Consider the following 24699-nt stretch of genomic DNA (forward strand, 5'->3'; position numbering starts at 1 on the left):
TTGCCTATTTAATTACAGACGAATTTTCCGTCTGTAACCATTTCTCACAGAAAAAAATTAATTTTTTTGACGGAATTATCGACGGATTCTCTTTTTCGTCCGTAATTTATGCTAATTCATTTTTTTTTCGACAAAAAATCCCTCTGAAATTCCGTCTGTATTTCCGTGAGATAAAATCCGTCAGAAATATTCGTCTGTAATAACTAATTTTCTAATAGTGGTTTTGGATTCCTTAGGGCTTGCTTGTGAGGAGTGTGTGTATCGAAGGAGGGGTGTTGGGGGGGGGAGGGGTAACCGGGTGAGGGACTCGCGTGCAGGGGGCGGGGGATTTTGTTTTTTTGTTTTTTTTTAAAAAAAAAACAACGAAAATGGCGTCATTTCACAAGAACTAGTCAGTTCTCGGTGCCAGCCGGTTTAGTAGTTTCTCAATAGTTTGAAAGACAATTTTAGAAGGAGGATCGGACCATTTTTTATATTGGTTTCAGTTGAATCGATTCAATTGGCCGGTCCGGTTTTCAGAACATTGAAAGGTAGACATTTTAGCTTTAAAGTTGCATGATTTACAAAAGATTTAATTATTCTGTTGGTCCCTATAATTTCACTAAATTTTTAATTAGTTCCTATACTTTTTTTTTGTTTTCAATTAGATTCCTACATTGCTTTAATTTTGTAGTTAAGTTTTTCCTAGTGTAAAAAATATTAGAGTTAACTGAATATTTTTTCGCAAATTGAAGGTATTTATAATTAAAAACTTAATTAAATCTCTGACCATATTTATTATGGTAAAAATATATGTTAATTTTAACATTTTTAACATGAAAATGATGTAATTACAAAATTAAAAGTAGTGTAAGTCCAACTGAAAAAAAAAAAATATAAAGACCTAATTAAAAATTTGATAAAACTATAAAATCCAACAAAATAATTAAATCTTTATAAAATTATTATCATTCCATAACCATGTAGGACCATAAAAAAACGGGACAAAAAACCAAATAAAACCTTAATAATGCAACACACTCTTCTTTTTCTTTCAATCCCTTCACATAATTGAACATCCATTCACATTTTCATCGCTGAAAATCTCAAAGGAAACCAACGGTCTTGATTGAATTTGACAACCATATTCTTGATCTAGTCCCGCACAGATGATATTATAAGGAGGATGATAGTATGAAGGACCACCCATGGGGTACAATCTATTGTAGTAAGCACCAGCGTACACCATCGGTGGAGGACAACTAGTTTCTGTGTACAAGCTTTTTTCTTGCTTCTGACGTGTAGGGATGAGATTCATTTTCCCCATTTCCCGTCCAAAATCCAGCCCTTGATTCTGGAACCCAAATCCAGTGTCCGCAGGTGCAGGTGCACCCGCGGAACCATGATCCACGCTAACATCACCCTGACTTTTCTTTTTCTTCTTCTTAGCAGAACCACCACCACCACTCTGGCCACCCTTGTGCTCCTGCGGCGATTCACGGTCGCCGGCCGGAGACTTTTCCGGTGAGTTTTGACCGGGTTTTATGTTGCTGCTCGTGCTCATAACTTTGTTACAATTTTGAGTAGTTTTTCCAGCATAAGAATGGTTATCGTTTTCCAACTTGTGTGTGTTGCTCTTGTTCTTGTTCTCTTTGACGGAGATATTTTCCGGCCAAATCTCGGCGTGCTTACCGGCTCTGAGAAGTTTACTGAGAAGGGTTTCAACAGTTACACTTCCAGTGACGGTTACTTTTTGCTGCTGTTGGTCTATTATTGTTGTAAAAACACCTGCACATAGGAAAAAAAAAGTTGCAAGATAATATATTAAAAATTTAAATTTTATACATTTATTATAATAAAAAATTTATAAATTAATAACTTGAATATATGTACTAAGAACAAATGTTAATAAAAATAAGAATGTGGGTAAGAAAAAGTAACTGTGAAAGGAAAATAACACTGTATAAATGAAGTCATGCATGAAATCATGGAAAGATGAGAAAGAAGGAAATAAAAGCTGAAACATTGAAGATAATTTTCATGCATTGCACATGTAGTGTGTTGGTGTATATATAGATTATTATTATTATAATAATAATATTGATATTTATATACCATCAATGCTTTGTAGAACCTTCTTAACTTTCCTCGTGCAACCATCACAGTGGATAGAAACTTTCAAGAACCATGTCTGATGAGAAACACATAACAAGAGAAAAATGAGCTTTAGTGGTTGACAGAAGCAGAATGAAGAGTTATTATATACAAAAAGGAACCAAATGAAGCTTGTTAGAATATATTTATAACAAAGCAAACCTGATACTTCAATGGAGGTTTTGAATCCATTAATAGCTAGAAAGGTGGAAGTGTGGTTGTTTTGGGAGATAGAAAGGGAAATTGGAAAGGTTGGAAGAATGAGAGTGACACTGGTGATGCCTTGATGGGGATTAAAGAAAGAAAAAGAGATGGAAAATGACAAGAATGTACTTGGATGGTATTTAGTATTTAGTTATTGAAAAAGTATAGGGAGATAATGAAAATACTAAACAATGTGAATAATAAATATGTCGTATGTTCAATTCAATAAATAGGTAGATGATTATGTTTATTATTTTTAATTGGATAGTTATTTCTTTTGATTTGATTTATTCATGCACATTTAATAATAACTGAATGTTCAATTTATTAGATATGCATATAATTATCTTAATGTTAAAGTTTAACAGATAATTTAAGAGTAAAGTATTTTTTAACTTTATTGAATCAATTCTAAAACTCATTCTTCACGTTATTTACAAAAAAGTCATTGTTATCAAGTGTCTTCATTATTTACTACCCGTTCTTTCTAACCATTTCTATCTAATCAATTCATTTCATCACATCATTTATTGCTCAACACAAAACAACTCAAAATCAATTATGTTACAAGTTAACTTGAATTAGTATAATAATTAGTTTATTAGTCTCTTTAAATAAATATTAAGAACATTTTAAATTTTATTTTATATATATAATAATTAATTAGTTAATAATAAATTTTTAAATAGAGTTCATTTATGATAAATTAATCTTTAAGCTATTAACAATTATGCTATTTGTAAATTAGAGTTGGTGATAAAAATTAAATGATATAAATGTAGTAGACAGATACATACAGTTAGATTATTCTTTTTTTTTTCTTTGTCATTTTAATTTAGACGACTCAACGTTCGAGTTAACCATACTAGGTTCTAGCAAATTGGCGACAAGGGTGATCTTTACTAGGTTCTAACAAATGTGTTAAAAATCATAAAATTTTGAAAAAAATGTTGCAAATTTATTTTTGATAGCATTAATTCTTCTTATTTTATTACTTTTATATATTATCTCTCACCCGTTAATTTAGGGGGTATTATAGAAAAAGAAATATAATATGGTTACGTTGATATGTTAATCAGTTAATGCATATTTTATTATGTAGAAAAGAAAAAAACTTTAGCAAGTTAACACTCATTTCAAACAGAGTGTATATAACACTTATGTGATTAATTTATTTTCCCTCATTTTTTCTTGTCTTGTTTATAGGTGTACAAGGCCATTGTTTCATGTGCAAGATAACAAGTTGTTATTTCGTAGGAAGCTATTTGTTACTACTATACATTATTCCAAATGAGATTCTCTATGGCAACTTTATTAACTACATTAATGGATACTACTATCTTATTGACCATGGATTATATAGATACTTTGGTTAAAATTTTGAAATTTATAGGAAGTTTTCCTAAAGCTATTGTTAGCCACATATGGAGCAAAGTTGGATTTGGATGAGGCTAATACCTACAAAGTTTCCCTTCAAAACTACCTTAAATTTTCTTGCATGAATACACACAATTTATGGGCTTTAACGGTCTTGAGTTTGACCACTAATTACCACTCTTTTGGAAATTTTAAATATACTATAAAAAGGAAAAAAATAACTCACAAACAATCAGTTTTGAAATAATTAACGAGGAATGTTAGAGGCAGCAATTTTAGTGTTTTGTAACCATCAATTGGTCATCAATAGTGTTTTTAATAGTGTGAGATTCCATCTAATAATGAGAGATCACTCACTTTTATTTTGATGATTAAGTGCTGACAAAAAAAACAAAAATTGATGCTCCTAGAATTTTCTATAATTAATAGGCTCTTTACTTTTCTAAGGACAAAATCAAATCTATGTAAACAACATACAATGATACCCCTATCCCAATTAGTAGGTGTATTATTTAATATGAATTGGGAAATTGTTTTTTCGTATTATTGTTATTACAATTATCTCTCTTTTCTAGGAAGCATAAGAATAAGAGAAGAAATAAATAATGTAAGACAAAGCAAAAGAGCCAAAACTGTGGGCAATGGTGAAACGAAAGAATATAGTCCTACATAACAATTTAAGCAGAGCCAGAAAGAAGGGGCCCTTGAAATGAAAGCTTTTAGTTTGAACCAAAAACACTTGAAAGCATTTTACCACTTCTCCAAAATTTTACTGCCAAGAAAAGAAAGGACTAGTCACAGCTTCTGAAAGTTAAAGTCCACTAAGAGAAGGAAGGAAGAAGTGACTACTGATTACATCAAAATTGAAGGGTAGAACCGTATAAATTAACATTTCCAATCTGAACCCTTTATAATTATTTTAGCCAATTTAAGATAACCAAAAGCCATTTGAACTTTGCTTAAAGTGTTCTTAATTAGTGTTAGAATATATTAAGATGAATTAATTTTTATTAAAATTATTTAATATATCTAAATATTTATTATAAGATATTATTTTTTTATTATTTTAATTTTTTTAACATTTATAATTAATTTTTTATATTATATTATTTTAGACAACTTAAATAAACATAAATTTTTTTATTATTTTTTCTTACCTTTCTAACAATGAATTTGGTGCATTATCTCCAATGTCTGTATGCCACATCAAAAGGGTCTTCCCCGGAAGAAATTAAAACTAGCAATCATGTCATGCATGTATTTTCACTTCAAAGTGACAGTGACACCAATATAATTTGCACTAAATTGATATATTATTGATATCAAATACTTTTATTTGTACGTACATGTATGATTTTTTTACGATCATAAATAAGTCAAATATTTCTATCGATATAATAATGCAATGCATGATTCATATGATAAATTTCTTCTTCTTTTTACCCAAAAAAATATGAAATTTACTACATTGGAGAAGAGACCGTGGTCTGTGGACATGGACGAGACACAGAAACAGCATTCTATATGGATACATAATAACACCATTTTCGTAGTCCAAAAACTGCATGCACTTTTCCAAAGCATGGCATAAGAATGAGGTAAGCCTTTTTATGATCTTGTAATACTGTAATAGTAATGATACTCCTATATCAATATGGTTGTTGAAGTGAATAAACTAGCCATCAAATTCAAGAGTCAAGAATCAAGCTTCAAGACTCATTTGCCTGCACTAGATAGCTAACACTCTTTCCAAATATTTACTACCACAATGTATATCCCACATTTTTATGGTGCTTATAATTTTTTTTGGTCTAAATATGAGTATTAAGAGATATATTTATTAGGGCAAGTAAATTAAATAAAATAAATGACAATTAAAATGATCCGCAAACAACTTTCACATAAGGGTTACTCATATACATTTTTTTTTCATAATTCTATGTAAATTGTTCCAGGATGTAGCGGTTTATGAAAATAACAGAAACTATTATAGACTAAGGTGGTTTTCATGCAGCACGTGAATGATCAGAAACAACTACAGGGTGTAACATGAAGGAGGTGAAGCAGGCATAAATCGCTAGACGTAGCAGCGGTTTATGTTAATATGTTCTCCAGGATAATCTGCTAAATCTTGAAGACACTTGTTGCCTATATACCTTTTATAAACATGTGTATAATCCGCTACAGGGTGTAGTAGATTATCCTAGAAAACATATTAACATAAATCACTGCTGCCGGTTTATGCTTGCTTTATCTCCTTCAGAAATCGTTATACCCTGTAGTAGTTTCTGATCATTCACGTGCTGCATGGAAATCGCGCTAGCTTTCGTTTATATAGAATTATGAAAAATGTGTATATAGATAATTTTGATTGCCATTTATTTTATTTAAGTAACTTGCCCTATTTATTATATATGGAGTTATAACGTTAATATTTTAGATGATGAGAAATAAAAGGGAAAAAATAAAAAGAAAAAAATTAATTTTTTTTAATGTTGTTTGAATGAAAAAAAGAATAGATAAAAAAATAAAAGATTTTTTTTTGTTTAAATAAAAAAAATAAAAAAATTATAATAGAATAAAATGACCTTAATAATGTACTTATCTATATTATATATAAATTATAATTTAAAACTTTTGTTTTTCTATTAATCAAAAGTTGAATTAATAATTTTATCAATTTTTTTTTACATTTTCTTTATGTTTTCATCACCAGAAAACTCACACCATTTTTTTCATTTTATTTATTATTATTTTTCATTTAAATAACAAAAATTTCATTTTCTTTTTTTTTATATTTTATTTTCCTTCATAGTTTCCTAATCCAAACAAGCAGTAAAATATATGTAATTTATAGACATCACGTAACATACAAAAAATTAAATAGGACGATTGAAATCTTAGGGACAATTTTGGGACTTACCTCAAACGTTGAGGACAAAAACGATACTTTACTCTAAATTATATTAAATACGTAAGGTAAGCATTTTAAGATATTAATATCAGTAATTGTATCAAGATATTAGTAATGATTAAATTAATTTAAAAGTAAAAATTAAATTAATATCATTTAAACCGTAATTTTTTTTATAATAATATACATATCTCGTTTATAAATACGTTTATACTGTAAACGAGATATGTGTATTTTTTAAAATTTCATATATCTCGTTTGCAAATGAAATAGAACAAAATACAAACGTAATTTATTTCGTTTATAAACGAAATACGTTTATAATTATCTCCTTTGCATTGTAAATGAGATAAATAATGTTATGTAAATCGGTAAATACCTCCTAAATTATATATATTGATAAATAAAATATTTAATTTATTTATATAAAAAAGTTTTCATTTTAGTGACATATTACGAAGACCACATAAATTATTAATTTTTTATTTGTGAACAATTAAATAATATATAAAAAATATTGTGTTTTATGATCTTTTATTCTGCCAAAATATTATGGTGCTAGCTATTTTTTATACTCAATATATAACAGCTAAATGTATAGTTTTGGTATAATTGAAAATACTAAATAAAAAAAAATACTATTCTAACCTGAAAATGAAAAATGTAAAATAGTTAATTTGTTTTTTATAAAAGATATTTTGAATCGTGCTCTGCTTTGTATTTTTTTTTTAAATATTAATTTTATTTTTAATCTAACAACTTAAAAAAATGTATTTAAAAATTTAAAAAGTAACAACCTAAACAAATAACTTAAAATTTAAAAAATAACAACCTAAACAAATAATAATTAGTTCAACAATTTAAGCAAATAATAATTTATTTATAATTTATAAATAAACTTTTAAAAATTTTTAGTGACAATACCTAAGCAAATAATTAGTTTAATAATATTAAAAAGTAAATACTTAACAATCTAAGAAAATGTATTTAAAAATTTTAAAAATAACAATCTAAGAAAATAATAATTTATAATTTATAAATAAAATTTTAAAAATTTCTAGTGACGACACCTAAACAAATAATTTATAAACTCAATGTATGAGCACCATGTGAGAATAAGAACTTTCTATTTGTATTATTATAAAAATAAAAATAAAACTTAAAGATAAAGATAAAGATTATTAGTTATAGTTAATTTTTTTATTTAATTTGTCATTTTTAATAAAATTAATAATTCAGATTATAAAAAAATTACAATAATAAATAATACACAAAAATTATAATGACAAATTTTATAAAACTAAACAAAAAAAATAGAATTTATATTTTTTTATAATATTTTCAATATTTTTTATTTAATATTATTTTAAACTATAATTTTTTATTATTTTTAATTTTATTATTGTTTTATGATTAATTTTTTATTTAGCTTTTTTTAGTGAAATTAATAATTTTTAAGATAAATTATTTTTTATACTTTTTTATAAAAAAAGGGGATAAAAGGTAGAATTAACAAAATAGTCAAACTTAATAAATGAACGTAACACATAAGGTAAAATTTTTAGTTTCCATAAAAATGACTTGAAACGTGATTTTTAATGCCGTTACTATAGCATTTTTAGGTTGAGGCAACATTTAAAAAGTGTTGCTTAAAGGCTGATAAAAAATTGCTTTTGATCTATGACAATACTTTTGGACTTAAGGCAACGTTTTTAGACGGCATTGCATATGCAGCCATTGCCTTAGATCAAGGCAACACTTTTTTATTTCAAAAGCAACACTGTTGAGAGCAACACTTGGTAAGTGTTGCCTTTGGTTAAATAACAACAATACTTTAAAGATGTGTTTGAGACAACACTTTTGCAGTGTTGTCTCTTCTCTCGTATTTTGGTCACTACTAAAAAGTGTTGCCTATTTGCAATAAAATGCCACTCTTTTAAGTGTTGCTTATAAGTTGGAATTTGCAATCCTTTGAAGTGTTGCCTATTAGTTTTGAATATGCAACCCTTTAAAGTATTGCCTTTTCTTTTGGATATGCAATTGCAACCTATACAGTGTTGCCTTTTCTTTTGGATATGCAACATATACAAGTGTTGCTTTTCTTTTGGATATGCAACCAAACAAGTGTTGTCTAATATTCAAAATATGCAACTAATAAAAGGGTTGCATTTTTGATAAAAATAAAAATTATTTTTGTAATAAAAATACAAAAAAATAAAATTTACAATAAAATTTTTTGTTCATACATGTGTAATTATTTTAATTAATAAATAAATTTGTGTACAATGGAAAAAATTATAAAAGAGACAAAATAACTAATAATAAAATTTTAATTAAAATAGATATTAAAAAGTTCAATTAGTATTTCAAATACATGTTCATCAATAATTCTCAACAAAATAATAAAATTCTTGTCTAACAATAATTGTCATAATAAAATAGTAATTAATATTTATCAAAAAGATGTCAATCTACTTGCATATTTTATATCCATGCTTGACTTTGTTGGAACAATCTGATAGTGTGCGGATCCAAAATCAGTGCCAAATGAAAGCTTTTCGGTAACATCAGAGTAATGGTATGATGAACTCAAAATCCTCTTGCCTCCATTGAGTCCAATAACTGCTGCAGTAGCCATTGTTATACTCCCCTAATAACTATGTGCGAGTAACATCAAAGTTCCCTATTAAATTAAGAATACTCAATAATTCTTAACCTGTGTCAGCTGAAAATACAGGTGTCAGAAAACTCCCAAATTGTTCTAAGTTTTAACCATATGATTATCCATAAAATAGCAAAACAACACTAATAGAATAAAATCAAAGGAACAAAATAATTCAGGATCCATATACTTCAATTTTTTAGTGTAAAATCCATTGAAACAACTTATAAAGTTACAGCATATAAAAGCGGAAATTCCCAAATGAAAAACAAACACATAAATGAATTGGGGTTTAGTTAAAGTTGCATTTAAAAAAAATTGAAACATAAAAGGTGCAATAACGGAAAATGTTACATGGTATGTGTTTGATGAAGTACCTGAGTAAACTGAGAAAGTGAAATGCAATTCAGAAAATGATGATTGCTCCAAAAAGGTATTAGCTTAGTAGTTCTTATTTAGAATCATAAAATTATAAGGAACAAGCTCACAAGAAGAGACTTCACTCACATAATTGTTGGTGTGGAAGGAAATAACGTTGCCACTATATTAGATTTTTCTCTTTTTTTTTTAATGATTATTCTTTTATTATCACTATCATATAAAATTAATTAATTTATGTTTGAGAGAAAGCAACAGAGAAATAAATGACTGAAACATAAATTTGAAGGGAAAAAAATGAAAAGACAAAGATATGAAACAACTCCCTTGACAATTTCTGCCATTCCTGTGAATGAAACAGCAGTTACTAGAGTCTGTTGCAGTGACAACACGCATCACTCTCCAACATATTCACATTATTTCAGCAATGAGGAAAAAATTTTCTTCCTCACAGTAGCACAACGCTACAAAAATAATTAATTAAAAAGGAAAAAAAGATGATTGATTAAAAATAGCAAGAGTGTATTGCAGAAGCCACCATGAAGTAAGATGGCAGAAGACAGAGAAAGCAAAGGCCAAAAATGTTGATAGTCCATTCCCAATAAATGATAAATCACAAAAATTACTGCAAATTTTTTTGTTATACCTGGTCATCATTTTGGATCACGAGTTGATGAGGAAGGACGATCGTTGCTATTCGGACATTGCTTACTATTTATATCATGTGTTGATTCCATGGCTTGTAATAAAGACATTGCTTCATCAATATTTGTGCCAAGAGAACTCTGTTGCAAGAGAAGCTTCACAAGATCCTCCAAACTTTAGACTCTGTCTTTTGTCTCATGAAGTTCAGTTTTCATTGAACTTATAGTCTTTGCATGTTGTTACTTAATTTTAGCAATCTCCCGTTCTTTCTGCAGAGATGTTTTTGTGATTGTCCTCCCATAAGATCGAACTCTTCCTAGTTGTTCTTTGCCAAATACTGCACTGCAGTAAATGCTTTCTTGGGAGTGTCTCCAGCTTCTTGGTGGCTCTTAAGTTTATCCTATTAAAAAAATAACGATTTTAGCTTGTTGTAGATAAGTTTATCCTATTATCAGGTTCTGTGGCAGATAAGGATAATTGCTTTCGTTATTATGACTTTGAACATTGTTAGTTTTATACAGGACAATCTGACTTAAAATGATACTGTAAATTAAGGCAGTTCTACTTCAGATCAATTTGTAAATTAAGGCGATTCTACTTCAACTTATTATGACTTACAATAACAGCTTGTGTTCCTGAATCAAGTTCTTTTCCTTTTCGTCCAGTTCGAGTTGCAACAAACACATCAACTTGTGATGGGTCTTCTTTGTTCTTATTCATTTCACGCTACAAGTAAGGGGAAAGAGTATTAACAATGGCCAAAAATAATATTTATCTAGTTTTAAGATGGTCATTATACAACAAGAAAAAACTTATAAAAAATCAAAATTATTACTATTTCATTACGCACTCTTGCAAAACTTATAGGTCCCATTCGATGTTGATGTTGTTGTTTTTTACGATTTTCAGAATTTAAACGAGATAGAGCCTATACCCAACAAAATTAAAGGGAGTTATATGTAATAAACCAAAAGCATAAAAAAGACAAAGAAACAGAATTATTTATTCGACAACTCACCTTAACAGAAGGAATACTCCAATATGCAATTAACTTTCGAAATTGAACTTCTGGAATATCTAAAGGGCGATTTTTCAGCATATCTTCAATGTTGTTATATATCTCAAAATGCTTTCCCTTGATTCTTGTTTTGTAACCTTTCCAAGCTTCTCGAACACCAGTCATCACCCACTCTTTCCCCTCTTTTGGAAGAATGAACTTTGACTACGAAAAAGTACAAAACAAAAATTGTAAATGACAATTCAAGAACACTAAAAACAAAGACAAAACTGTAGAATAAAACAGCAGCTATATATTTTTACAAAACTACATCTAAACCATACGAAATTGGAAAATTTCAGATCATAAAAAATAGATGAGAAATAAAACACTTATGTTAATATATTTCCATATGCGCTTTTTGACTTTGAGGGGCACAGCTTTTCAACTAGTGTACATCAATGTTATGAAATCACTATTCCTTCCCATTGTTCCAATAAAGTAAGTTAAGTCCTTCACTCTTCTTGGAGTTGGTCCCACTGCTTGTCCTTTATAAAAAGTCACCTCTTCTCTTTCTTCCCAACTTCTTGCATGGATTTTAGCACACCTTGTTTTTTCTCGTGTCCTTCTAGTCTTTGGAGTATCTATAAATATGTGCAATTTAACCATTTAAATGAATTATATAGCTATACATGCTAATGAATAAGTAAAATGATAATTATGTATAAAGTACAGCACCTTTAACATTGTTAGTTTCCATAAGGTAATTGTCATCACCATGAAGAACTGCATCTTCATCATATTCACCAACATAGTCCTCATCATCCGAGAAATCATCATCATCATCATCATCATCATCATCTCCAACTTCATTAGCATTTGCTCCACTATGTTCCTCCTCTCCTTCCACATGAATCCCATTTGTCTCCAAAAATGTATCAAGTGCCATGGCTTGACAACTTGATTTTGTATTTATCTTCCTAAGATTTTGTTGTTTTTCCTGAATAGATCTTTCATTTTCAACACTTGGTTCAAAATGGTCATCTTCTCTTTCCAAATGAATCCCATGTGTCTCCAAAAATTTATCCATACCCATGGTTGGACGCTTTTTAAGATTTTCTGGTTCTTCTTCACTAGCTCTAATTTTCTGGTTCGGCGTACTTTTCATTCTTTTGGAAATTGGGACTTCTTTTTGAGTGCTTTGCTTAGAAGGCATAAGAGTCACTCTCTTTTTTCCATGACCACCAGCCATCATGGGAGAGATAAAATGCTGCTGCTTATGAATTTCTGCTATATTTTTCTACATGAATTGCTTGTTGCTTTGATACTGTTTTACCAGTCTTCTCCGCTTTGGAGTAGTTCTTGTTTCCATTGTATTTCTGAAATAAACAAAATAAACCTATTCTATTAGAACCTTAAAAATAAAAAGAAAATAAAATTAATCAGTTATGCTATAGCTGTTGTATGTCAATAAAAAAAGAAGACTACTATTTAATAGAAATAAACAAAAAGGCATGCCATAAGACACATATATAAAAAAGTAATACATCTTTCATTCCACTTCCCTATTGTTTAATGCAATTAAAAAGTTAAAGTATATACATCCTTCATTCCACTTCCCTACTATTTAGTGTAATGAAGGAAAAAAGTATAAATCATTCAATGCCATCTTCGGAATTATCTTCTGATTCTGTGTTATATTCTTGTGAAAGAAGAACTCCTTTTGAAGCATCTATAACAACTTCATGCAAGTCACCCCTAATCAAATCAATTTCACCATTATCATTGGGTATAGAAGGACCCATTGACTGGTTTCAATTTTTCCACAGTTCAATAATATATAGCTATGGGCTTGGTTTCGAGACTTGTCATCAAGAGAAAAAAGCTCACCCTTCTTTGCTCCCAATGGACAGCCTTTCTTAGGAAACAAAATTGGAAATGAATATGAAATTTCTGCTTCAAAGTCATTAGCATCATTATTCCGGGGTATTCTATTCAATTTTGTTTGAAAACCATCATGTAAATAACGTGAGCAAAAAGTCAAACACTCATCAACCAAGTAGGCCTCCACAATAGATCCTTCAGGACGACTTCTATTTCGAACATATGACTTCAAAGTACACATGTATCTTTTGGGAGGATACATCCACCAAAATTGAACTGGGCCGCCTAGTCTCACTTCATTAGCCAAATGAATAGGCAAATGCATCATTATGTCAAAAAATGAAGGAGGAAAAATCGTCTCCAATTGGCATAGTGTTATCACAATCTCTGCTTCCAATTGATTTATCCCTTCTAATGTGATAACCTTTTGACATAACCGACGAAAAAAAGAGCCAAGCCTAATTAAAGGGATTGCGACCGAATCTGGAAGTATATTTTTGATGGAAATTTGCAGCAAATAATGCAGCATAAAATGGGCATCATGAGTCTTGTAACTAGATACTTTTCTTTCTGCAAGGTTCACGCATCGAGAAATATTTGAGGCAACACCATCAGGTAGCTTTGCTTTCTTCAAGACATCACAAAAAATTGATTTCTCAGCTTTAGTCATGGAGAAACATGCTTTTGCAAACTTCACTTTTCTATGACCTCTTATTTCTTTTGGATGAAGATTCTTACGAATGCCTATTTCTTGCAAGTCATATCGAGCATTTAGGTGGCCTTTTGTCTTACCAGATATATCCAAGAGAGTTCCAAGAATGCTGTCAACTATATTCTTTTCTATATGCATTACATCAAGATTGTGTCTTGATGTGTTATACTTCCAGTAAAGTAAATAAAAAAAGATTGACCTTTTTCTCCATGGACCTTCATTCACCTTTTTTTTTGTCTTCCCAAAGGAATTCTCCATAGAATCTAAGTGACTTAAAACTTCCATGCCCTCTAGCAATGGTGGAGCTTTCCGATGTTCTTCTTTTCCATTAAATGACCTCTTATTAGTTCTCCATGGATGTTCCTCGGGCAAAAAAAACACGATGACCCATATAACACATCTTTCGACTATGTGTAAGATAACTAGAACAAGTCCCATAGTTACAAGAAAGGCAAGCTAGTTTCCCCTTTGTACTCCACCCGGATAACATTGCATATGCAGGGAAATCACTAATTGTCCATAAGAGAGCTGCATGCATTTGAAAAGTTTTATTTCTTGCGGCATCGTATGTTTCTACCCCAAGTTCCCATAACTCCTTCAATTCCTCAATCAATGGTTGCAGTTACACGTCAATATCATTTCCTGGCGATTTTGGTCCTGGGATCAACAGAGAAAGCATGAAGTATCCTTGTTTCATGCACATCCATGGTGGCAAGTTATAAGTCATTAAAATAACCAGCCATGTGCTATGAGATATACTCATGGTTCGAAACAGATTGAATCCATCGCTCACCAAACCAAGTCTCAAGTTACAAGGTTCCTTGGCGAATTTTGAATGTCGATTATCAAAATATTTTCATGATTGACCATCAGCAGGATGCTTTAGCTTTCCATCCTTTTTACGCTCTTCCTGATGCCAACTCATATTCTTAGCCGTCTTTGAGTACATGAATAGCCTTTAAAGCCTGGGAATTAGGGAAAAGTGCCGTAATGTCTTTGCAGGAATGTTGTGAGCTTTCTTTGAAGATATGTCACCTTCAACTACCGCAGTCTCAATCCAACAAGAAGTTTCACATTCATGGCAACATGTTTCATTCTTGTGCTCTTTCCAATATAGCATGCAATCATTTGGGAATGCATCAATCTTTTTATAATCAAGACCTAAATCTCTCACCATAGCCTTGGCTTTGTTGAAAGAAGAAGGGAGATTCAAGTTAGGAATAGCCTCTTTCAACAACTCCAGGAGGGAAGTGAACGAGGCATTGCTCCATCCATGTAGACACTTCAACAAGTATAGTCGGATGGTGAAAGATAATGTAGAAAATCCCTTGCAACCAGGATATAGTTCCTTGCTAGCCTCGTCAACCAAATTATAGAACTTCTTTGCATCTTCGTTCATACCTTCTTTTTCTCCTTCAACATCTGCCACATTCCTAAACCTTTCGTCTAGCAAGCCTTCAATGTCATCGCATGAATAAATCTCATCGGTATCACCAGTATCGACATCCATACCAATTACACTTTCTCCATGATTAACCTATCGTGTATAGCCCTTGACAAATCCAAAGCATATTAAATCGCTATAAATAGACTCTCTTTGACTCCAAAGGAAGTTGCAACATTTTGCACAAGGACATAGAATTTCCTTTCCTTGAGGATTTTCAACGGAGTAAGCATAGTCCAAGAATCTATTGACGCCATCCCTAAACTCTTGGCTATGTCTTGGTAAACTCATCCAGTTCTTGGATGAGTCCTGGGAAAACCTAATTGTTCATAGTGATATTACTATTAAAGTAAAAATGATTATCGTCTTAAACATCAGCTAAAAACAATTTTCATTTACCAAAATGGAATCTGAAACTTGCTATATATGCACGGTTGCTTAATATAAAATATATAAAAAAGTGCAAAAGAATAACATAAACATATATCAATTAGTATAATAAAAGAGTAAAGATATACAACATACTTTAAGTGTCGATTAAGCTCTTTATTTATAATATTTGAAAGATAAATTTGAGGAATTCGAATACATATAGAATTCTCCTTAGTTTGAATATAAAAATAAAAGATATATTAAGTATTTATCATAAAAGATATAATTATTCTAAAAGAAATATTAATAATTACTTTTGAAAAGATATATTTTAAAATAAAAATGCTTTTATATTTTAATTTTTTAATTAAACAATCAGTATTTTGTTACATAAAAAAGTGCAAAAGAATAACATAAACATATAAAAGCAAATAAGTATAAGATAGAAATATCTTACGAGGTCATGCCGCAACAATTTGCTATATATATTTGCACTTAGTATTCACCAAAGATCCGTAAATATTTTTTTTATCAATCTCCTTCAAGAAAAAAAACCAGAGATTAGTGTAATAGAAATAAATAAAAAAACACACAATAAATTCTGATGACCTTTTGCATTTCTTAATTACAACTTATCTTATTTATATTTTGTAATTATTGCAAGCCGAAGAATTAACAGAGCAGAAAATTTCTTCATTGGTAGCAAGGTTGAATGAAAGAAAAATTCTTAGATGGGTGAAGCATGATTAACAGCCTTACAATGCTAGTCTTGAACAGTAAAAGATGAACCATAAGGGTAGGATTGACAAGACAAAGCTAGAACATCGATATTGGGGTAAAGAACAAAGCTTCTAGAAGATATATAGAAAACCAAAAGGAGAGGAAAGATGAAAGCACGCCATATATACCTCTTAGAACTAGGAGCTCAGCAAAGAATGAGTAGAGGTTCCTTAGTCTACATCTTGGTCAAGAGTAATAGGTTTCTTTGCCTTGTTATTGTAGTTTTATGTGGTTTTACTTGGTGCTGTAGGATAAGCCATATAATAAAGATGATGATCTTATAAAGGCCACATCTTTTGAGGTTATATCAACCCTAAGGGATGTTTTTAAAACAAGTTCCCTTTGGACAGACCACATCCAGACTTACACTAAGGTTTGGATCTTTCTCTATATGAGTTTATTAGGGAGAGGAAATTGGAGTTATCCTTTGTTTATGTGGCACTATTTATTTGCATCAATTACTTTCTAGTGTCTCATGTTTAAGTTACTTGACTAAATGAATCTTTTCTTAATATTGTAACAAATCCAATGAATTGATCTATCACACCATCTTGTCACATGGAAAATAGTTATTATCCATCATTTTTGATAATTTTACTGCTAGTGAACCGAAGTGGTAGAAGGAAGAAATATGAAAGGTTTAGTGAGGAACAAAAATGTTTGGTAAAGGGTGGGTAAATTATTATTATTCTCATTAACCACATATTAAATTCCTTGAAAATGTACCTTTTTAATATGTTTTTAATGACTAAAACTGTTAACATATAGACATATACACCCATTGGAACGGGATCAGAATGTTAAGTGAGCATTATTCTACAAAACCACAATGGATTAGCAAGATTTGAGAGTTCCCTTGCTCCCCAAACTTAATGACTAATTTCTCATCTGAACCTGTTCTACACCTCTAATAACCATAATCTCTTTTATTTCTTCTTGCTAATTAACTAATTCCTATCCAAGGCCCAGGTTCCTTTTAACATAATTAACCCCCAACCTCAAATTCAGTTGTTGCACATGCTTTCATTTTTCTTTGTCCTATTTGCTTTATTGTACAATATTGAGAACCCTAAAAATGTGATAGCTTTCACAATTTTCATGTATTCAGGAAGCATCACTCAAATTCAAATAATGAAAAAATAAGTATATTCGCTTTTTTCCCACGCTAAAATAAGTATATGATTGTATATGACTGTATATAAAAATTTATTAACTTCTTTGTGGACTAATTCTTAATGCATATTGAATTATTGATGCATCAAGAATAGCAAGTGGCATATATGTATATATTTATTTGTTTGATTTATCTTGTGCTTCTAGAATCTAGAGTGAAAAAATTGGACAATACCTAAAAAATATTTGAAGAAGCTATAACAGAAAGTGACTCACTGACATGGAAAATTTCTCAACTATCCATATAGTACATATTTTCTTAATTCTAGAATCAGTATCATTATCAAGATTGGAAAAAGAATCAAACTTACTTTATGGCCTTTGATGTTCACTACTAACCTGTGAGGCAAGTAAAGTTGATACTGATTGACAGGATAAACACAGAGATATTCTTCAAAGTTTGCATACCAAATTTGAACTCCTAATTTTTTTAGACAGTATCTGTGTCTAAAAGGAAAATTGTTAACACAAATATTTCTACCTGATAAAATAAATATGCATATAGAATAAATTGTGAAATTCCCACTAGCCATTCATGAATGTCAATTCAGAAATTAGGTGCATTTCATTTGAATTCTAATCAGAAGATGACTCATGACTGTATATGACCTTTGTGTTTGTGGATTGATCTGCACTCACAATTGAAAATACTTTGTGAGTGCAATCTAGTTCACAGGTCAAACCAAGGGTGTATAATTCCCTTGCATAACAACTTACAAACTTCAAAATCTAATTTAGAAATTTCAACTATAAGAAAATAAAGAGATATCTTTTGGCATGGTAAGATGTGAAGTTTATTGAACTTACTATTAATGAAGTTATTGTTCTCCATGTTGCAACAAATCAGTTCCATGAGACTGAGCAGCTAAGAGGTCTTCCTTCATTCAACTTGGAACTACAAATAAAAATGGGTTATATTTTGAAATATTTATAAAGATATGATAAATGAAGAACATATGTTTCTGACCCACTTGTGACAAAGACAAAGGCGATTTACCAATACACGGCATTCAATAGTTATAAAAAATTCTTCCCAAGGCTATGACCGATCGCTAGCATAACAAAGTAACCAGCATTTGGTTTAAATCAAGTTTACCCTAAAATTCCAACAGGTTAACCCATTTTTTTCAAGACTAGTTATCTTGGACATACCTAAATGCATTTCCACATTCCCTCTAACAATATCACATCCAACCACAAGAGAAAACAACCAGATTTTATGTATTTAAATAAAAACCGAAAACAAAGGTAAACACGACATTTATCTAAGCTACATCCCCAACACAGAAAGCTAGCAGGGTATACCAAAGGATCTAGAAACAGCAGCTATCAGTTGATTAGGCCATAATTCTCAAGTTTTAAGACCCTTCCATAGAAATGGATCTCAAGCATTTTTAGAAAGTTGACACAAACTTAGTATTACAAGTATAAGTATTATGATTCAAAACTAATGCACACAGTGACAGTATAGTTGCCTCAACACTAATGCACACAGCAACAAGTTTCATATAACTAAAAATTAGGATTCAAAACACAAAAATAGAAAAAAAAAAAACAGAGGAAAAATCATGAGTACCTGCAGAACAAAGATCAGCGGTGATGAACTCTAGCAGAAGAACACTGGCAAATTGGAAGAGATCAGAGCTGAACGGCAAGCGAAACCTAGAGAAGCTCGAAACAACAACATTATTACCAAAAACCCTATAATAGCAACATCAACATTATTAAAATTAGGATTCAAAATGAAAAAGGAAAAGGAATAGGCAGAATCATAGGTACCTGCAATGATGAACAAGCGAGAAGAAATGATCGAAGCTCGAACTGCTAGTAGAGACGATTGAAGGTCAAACGCGAACAAAGTGGATCGAATCTCGAATGGGAGCAGAGAAGATTGAATCTCGAACTGTGAGCAGAGAGAATCAAAGCTCAAACGCGTGTCAAGATCTCCATTGCCATCCTCGAAGAGAAGAAGCCGAAGATGAAGATGATTTAGGAAACTATCATTTGCATGCACAGATCTACAAGGAAAACGAGAGATCACCTTACGAAGTGTGCTATCCTTAGGGAGAAAGCTCCCAATGGTTTTCCCATACACTTCACAAGTTGAGAAATGAAAGAGATGCTTGGTGTGTTTGTAATTTCAAAAATTAGGGTTGGAGTTTTATTTCAGTAGAAGGTGAAGATGATGAATTGAATTGGGTTTTGTTTTTCTTTTTTTTTTTTAGTTAAAGTGGGAAAAAAATAATTTTTGTTAAAATGTTTGGAGGGGAGATTATAATTTTAAGAAAAAATATTAATTTATTTTAGGTAACATTTATAAGTTGATGTTTATTAAAAATTTTAAAGCAACTTTTATAAAATATAATATATGAATACAATAAATGTTGTCTATTTAATTTATTAAAGCAACATTTTTGTTATGTTTTTTAATTAACTAAAAAGGAACAGTTATAACATGTTGATTTAAAAAAGTTGCAATAGTTTTATTTTTTGCAACAAATATTAAGAGTTGCTTTTTATTATTTTAGACAACACTTTTTAAGTATTGTTTAGAATATATATTTCCATAGATCAAAATTGTTGTAGTGCGTAATGCCACTTCCCATTCAATGCTCATACATATATTTATTAAAGGTCCTTGTTTCTATTATTATAATCTTAAAATTTCTTTAAAAAACAAATTAATTAAATCCTATTTTATTTAGTATTTCCTTTGCCACACAACAACTATCAAGTAAAATTGTTTTGTTCAAAATAGTTAAACTTCTTAATATTTATTATCTTTTGTTTTTTTACCCTTTAAAAAAAGACACTACAACAATTCATAATTTCAGCGGCCATTTTTTAGAAGCGGTGAAATACAATTGCCATCGCTGCTACCCATCTTTTCATATACCAGCAGTATAAAGCAACTGCCTCTAAAACACAAATCCGACGGCAGTCATTATATTTGCTCCACGGCATTTTAAGAAATTCGCGCTATTACCCGCTGAACCTGCTTAATTTCTTTTTCGTTCGCACTTCTCACTAGCTCCACTAGCCACTACTATTAAATATATATTATATTTTGAAATGCAATGTTTATATTATTTTGGTAAATTTTTCTTTTTTTTTTTTTGAGGTGTAGATTTTAATATTGTAGTAATTATATATTTATTAGGATCAAAGCCTTAGGAAATAGTTTATAGATAAATTTGTTTATTTTAAAAAAATAAATACTACAGGTATTGCGGCAGTTGAAAAACGCCACAGAAATCTTCTTTAATTTCTTTAGCCTTTTTGCATTGGTTCAAAACCGCCATAACTGTCCAACGTAAATTTCAAAATCATGTTTTGCGGCGGTTGCCTAAACCACTGCCACACATTGCACTTCCTTCTTCAAGCACATAGTGGCGGTTTCAAACCACCGCAATTTGCCAAGTGGCTCTTGCGGTGGTTATTGCAACAGTTCTTCAAAACCGCCGTCGCTACCGTGCCGATGGTTGACCTGGCTGCGCTTTGAGTACCGCTGCGACCCGAAAATAGCGACGGTTTAAACCGCCGCTAATCACCTAAAAAACCACCGCCACTTCTCTATTTTGTTATAGTGATTTATTATGGTAGAACGTCAGAAAAAACAAAAGATTTGTGAAAAAATTAACTATTTATTTAATTTTATTAAAAAAATTAACCATTTAAATATAAAAATATAATATAATTTGGGAGAGATAGAAACCACTTGTGAATGGTATATAGAAGTAGTAGTTATTGATGACTTTTTGCGAAGATAAAAATCACTTGCAGTTATTTTTTTTATGAATTACGTGACTTTTATCGTGAACTGTAACAATATCATTGTCCATTAATTTTTTAATTTAAATTATATATTTATTTTTATATTTTAAATTTGATATTAATAATTTAAAATAAAAATAAAAATTTTATAAATTATTTAACATTTAGAATATATAAAATAAATAAAATAAAATTAAATAAGTTATGATAAAAAAAATTATAATAACTACTACTCAACATGACTCACTCTTTAAGAGGAGGGTAACTGCACAAGTGCATATAGATTAAAACTAGGGGTGTAAGTTACCGAACCAAACCGAAATTTACCGCAAAATCGAACCGAAATTTACAACAACCGAATAAAAACCGAAAAAATCGGTTTTTTTGGTTTTTTTCCGAAGTAAACCGATCGGTTCGGTTCGGTTTTCGGTTGGCTCAGTAGAAACCGAACCGAACCGAACCGAACCGCAGAAGTGGTTTAGTAATACATTAAAATGGATATTTTAGACTTAACAAATGTGTTTGTTTTATGTTTAGTTGTTGGAATGAGTTGAAATTGTGTTGAATTTGAATGTAATGTAATATTATTTCAGTTTATTGGTTGTTTTGAACATCATTTTACTAAGATTAATTTTCTATTAGTTAGAATTTAAAAACCAAAAAAACCGACCGAACTAAACCACTTTTGGTTCGGTTCGGTTCGGTTCAGTTGTTGCGCAAACAGCAAACCGATTGGTTGGTATTATGTAAAACCGAATAAATCGGTTCGGTTGGTTTTTGGTCTAAAACCGAACCAAACCGAACCGATAACACCCCTAATTAAAACAGTTATCTCTCATTATTTTTCTATCTTATTTATTTTTCATTTCAATCTCTTCTACCAACTTTTTTTGAGTACTAATTACACGCCAAAAATTTAGATTATTCATATTATTTTAATCGTAATTTTTTTATTGATATTATTTATCCTTCGTTTGAAAAAAACACTTATCTCGTTTACATTGTAAACGAGATAAATCATGTGATATAAATTGGTAAATACGCTATAAATGACATATTTTAGTAAATAAAATAATTAAATTATTTATTTGAAAAAAAGCCCACTAAATTTATTTATGAACAAATTACAGAAAATTCGAGTGATAGTTCCAATGGGTGTGTATTTTGAATTGGTGTTGTCTGACCTTACAACCAGAAGCACCATTATAGATGGGCTTTTGGATGAATTTTTTGGAAGTTGCTTTTGTGAATATACATGCACTTTATGTATTTTGTTTTTTCTATTATTTATTCGATTACAAACTTTAATAAAAATATATTCAAAATTAATGTCTTGAATTATCTTATTAGGTAATAACTCAACACGACATCGACCAAGGTCTGTCACCACTACTTCACACTCTGTGGATGAAAAGAAAAAACAATGTGTCAATATTAGCGGTATTAGTAATTTAGCTAACACAAATAGAGCATATAATAGCCCATATCATCACACAAGTCAACAATAGCTTTAACAAACATCAAACAATATTCACTAGTTACAAAGCCAACTTATATTGCTAATATGCTTAGATTTTTTTTAATATTTCATAATTCAAAGACCGATTATTTAATTTTTTAATTGGTCTACTAAAATAATCATTCTAATATGCTATATAATTATTATAGATGAATTAGAGTACACAAACTGATCTAGGTTGCAAAAGGATACAAGATTGAAGAGAAAGGCTATGCTACTTCAAGAGAAGCATGATAAGATAACTACGATAGCTTATAATTATCACAGAACTAAATTTCACTTCTTCTACTTTGCATCCTACCTTCATAATATAGATTTATAATTCAGCTAGTTCAAAAATTTTACCAAATCATGATACTCTCGGTAAGTAATACATCAATGTAAGGGCATCTTTCAAACATGATAATAACATGTAGCAATATTACCAGCATAGCCAGTAGCAATGGTAACATAAAGTAGTTGCAATGGTAATATAACGTAGTTATTGATGACTTCTTGGTAAAATAGAATGACTTCTTGGTAAGATAGAAATCATTTGCAGTTATTTTTTTTTACGGACAACATGATTTTTATTGTGAACTGCAACAATATCATTGCCCACTAATTTTTTAATTTAAATTATATATTTATTTTTATATTTTAAATTTGATATCAACAATTTAAAATAAAAATAAAAATTTTATAAATTATTTAACATTTAGAATATATAAAATAAATAAAATTAAATTAAATAAGGTATGATAAAAAAAATTATAATAACTACTACTCAACGTGACTCACTTTAGAAGGAGGGTAAACTGCACATAGATTAAAACAGTTATCTCCCGTTCTTTTTCTGTTTTATTTATCCTTCATTTTAATCTCTTTCACTAACTTTTTTTAGTACTAATTGTACGCTAAAAATTTGGATTATTGATATTAATTTTAATCATAATTTTTTTATTGATATTATTTATCCTTCTTTACTGTGTAAACGAGATAGGTATTTTTTTCAAACTCCAAATATCTCGTTTGCAAACGACATACATGCAAAGCAAAATTTGACTTATCTCGTTTACAGTGTAATACATCAATGCTGTTAGAATATATTAGGATCAATTAGCTTCTATTAGAATTATTTAACATATCTGAATATTTATTATAGGATATTACGTCTTTATTATTTCGATTTTCTTAATGCCTATAATATTCTTTTATATTGTATCATTCTACACAACTTGAATATATACAATTCTTTTCTCTACTACTTTCTCTTACCCTTTCTATATGGTATTCGAGTCATGGTATCCTCCTTGAAGAGGATAAGTTGATTTTCTTCTAATGAAATCATCGTATTTTTTATACTTTTCTTCCGTGCCATTTTTTTCTTTCTCTTTTGTCAATGCTTTGATACTTTTCTTACTTCACTGATTAGCTCATCCACTGCTTATCTATTCTCATGGTGAAATCATATAGTTTTCGCTTTCCTTTTGGCAGTTCCGTCTGCACCTGTTCCGTCAGTTTATACAGTTTTTTTCTCTCTTTATTTTGTTGTTTTAAATAAGTTTCAAACTCATGTTGTCACTTGAGTTTGAGGAGAGATGTTAGAATATATTAGGATCAATTAGCTTTCATTAAAATTATTTAGCATATCTGAATATTTATTATAAGATATTACGTCTTTATTATTTCGATTTTCTTAGCACCTATAAATATTCTTCTATATTGTATCATTCTACACAATTTGAATAT

At 29.8% G+C, this 24699-nt stretch overlaps 2 protein-coding genes and 1 pseudogene across 3 annotated transcripts; all 3 read right to left on the reverse strand.

Moving 5' to 3' along the window:
- Positions 1 to 985: 985 nt before the first annotated feature.
- LOC148566828 (heavy metal-associated isoprenylated plant protein 35-like) lies at positions 986 to 2419 on the reverse strand. The gene is made up of 3 exons (XM_088485613.1): positions 2296 to 2419; positions 2095 to 2170; positions 986 to 1767 (listed from the first exon to the last, which is right to left on the reverse strand). The coding sequence occupies exons 1-3, from the start codon at positions 2323 to 2325 to the stop codon at positions 1043 to 1045; spliced, it is 831 nt and encodes a 276-aa protein (XP_088341739.1). The 5' UTR covers positions 2326 to 2419; the 3' UTR covers positions 986 to 1042.
- Positions 2420 to 9131: 6712 nt separating this feature from the next.
- Positions 9132 to 19795, reverse strand: LOC110270959 (uncharacterized). Of its 2 annotated transcripts, XM_088485688.1 has the most exons (10): positions 19455 to 19795; positions 19252 to 19337; positions 18483 to 18570; positions 18015 to 18122; positions 16180 to 16261; positions 12049 to 12689; positions 11332 to 11954; positions 10932 to 11039; positions 10315 to 10713; positions 9132 to 9353 (listed from the first exon to the last, which is right to left on the reverse strand). In XM_088485688.1, exons 7-9 carry the CDS (start codon positions 11494 to 11496, stop codon positions 10630 to 10632), a joined length of 357 nt encoding a protein of 118 aa, XP_088341814.1. In that variant the 5' UTR covers positions 11497 to 11954; positions 12049 to 12689; positions 16180 to 16261; positions 18015 to 18122; positions 18483 to 18570; positions 19252 to 19337; positions 19455 to 19795; the 3' UTR covers positions 9132 to 9353; positions 10315 to 10629. The 2 variants fall into 2 exon arrangements, with proteins under 2 accessions (XP_088341814.1, XP_088341813.1); XM_088485687.1 differs by lacking the exons at positions 9132 to 9353; positions 10315 to 10713; positions 10932 to 11039 and having other exon boundaries at positions 11520 to 11954.
- On the reverse strand, positions 13073 to 15641 carry LOC148566829 (uncharacterized; annotated as a pseudogene).
- Positions 19796 to 24699: the final 4904 nt, after the last annotated feature.

The sequence above is a fragment of the Arachis ipaensis genome, chromosome B4 (assembly GCF_059453495.1).
Source record: "Arachis ipaensis isolate K30076 ecotype BB chromosome B4, ASM5945349v1, whole genome shotgun sequence".
NCBI lineage: Eukaryota > Viridiplantae > Streptophyta > Magnoliopsida > Fabales > Fabaceae > Arachis > Arachis ipaensis.

What these genes read in the sequence shown, in the direction of transcription:
- LOC110270959 (XM_088485687.1), bottom strand. Translation starts at nt 12,565, where the DNA reads ATGATGGCTGGTGGTCATGGAAAAAAGAGAGTGACTCTTATGCCTTCT. An exon ending in GGAAACTAACAATGTTAAAG is followed by an intron (nt 11,955 to 12,048) that starts GTGCTGTACTTT and finishes ACATATTTATAG; the next exon opens with ATACTCCAAAGACTAGAAGG.
- LOC148566828 (XM_088485613.1), bottom strand. Translation starts at nt 2,325, where the DNA reads ATGGATTCAAAACCTCCATTGAAGTATCAG. An exon ending in AACCTCCATTGAAGTATCAG is followed by an intron (nt 2,171 to 2,295) that starts GTTTGCTTTGTT and finishes GTTTCTCATCAG; the next exon opens with ACATGGTTCTTGAAAGTTTC. An exon ending in GGTTCTACAAAGCATTGATG is followed by an intron (nt 1,768 to 2,094) that starts GTATATAAATAT and finishes TCCTATGTGCAG; the next exon opens with GTGTTTTTACAACAATAATA.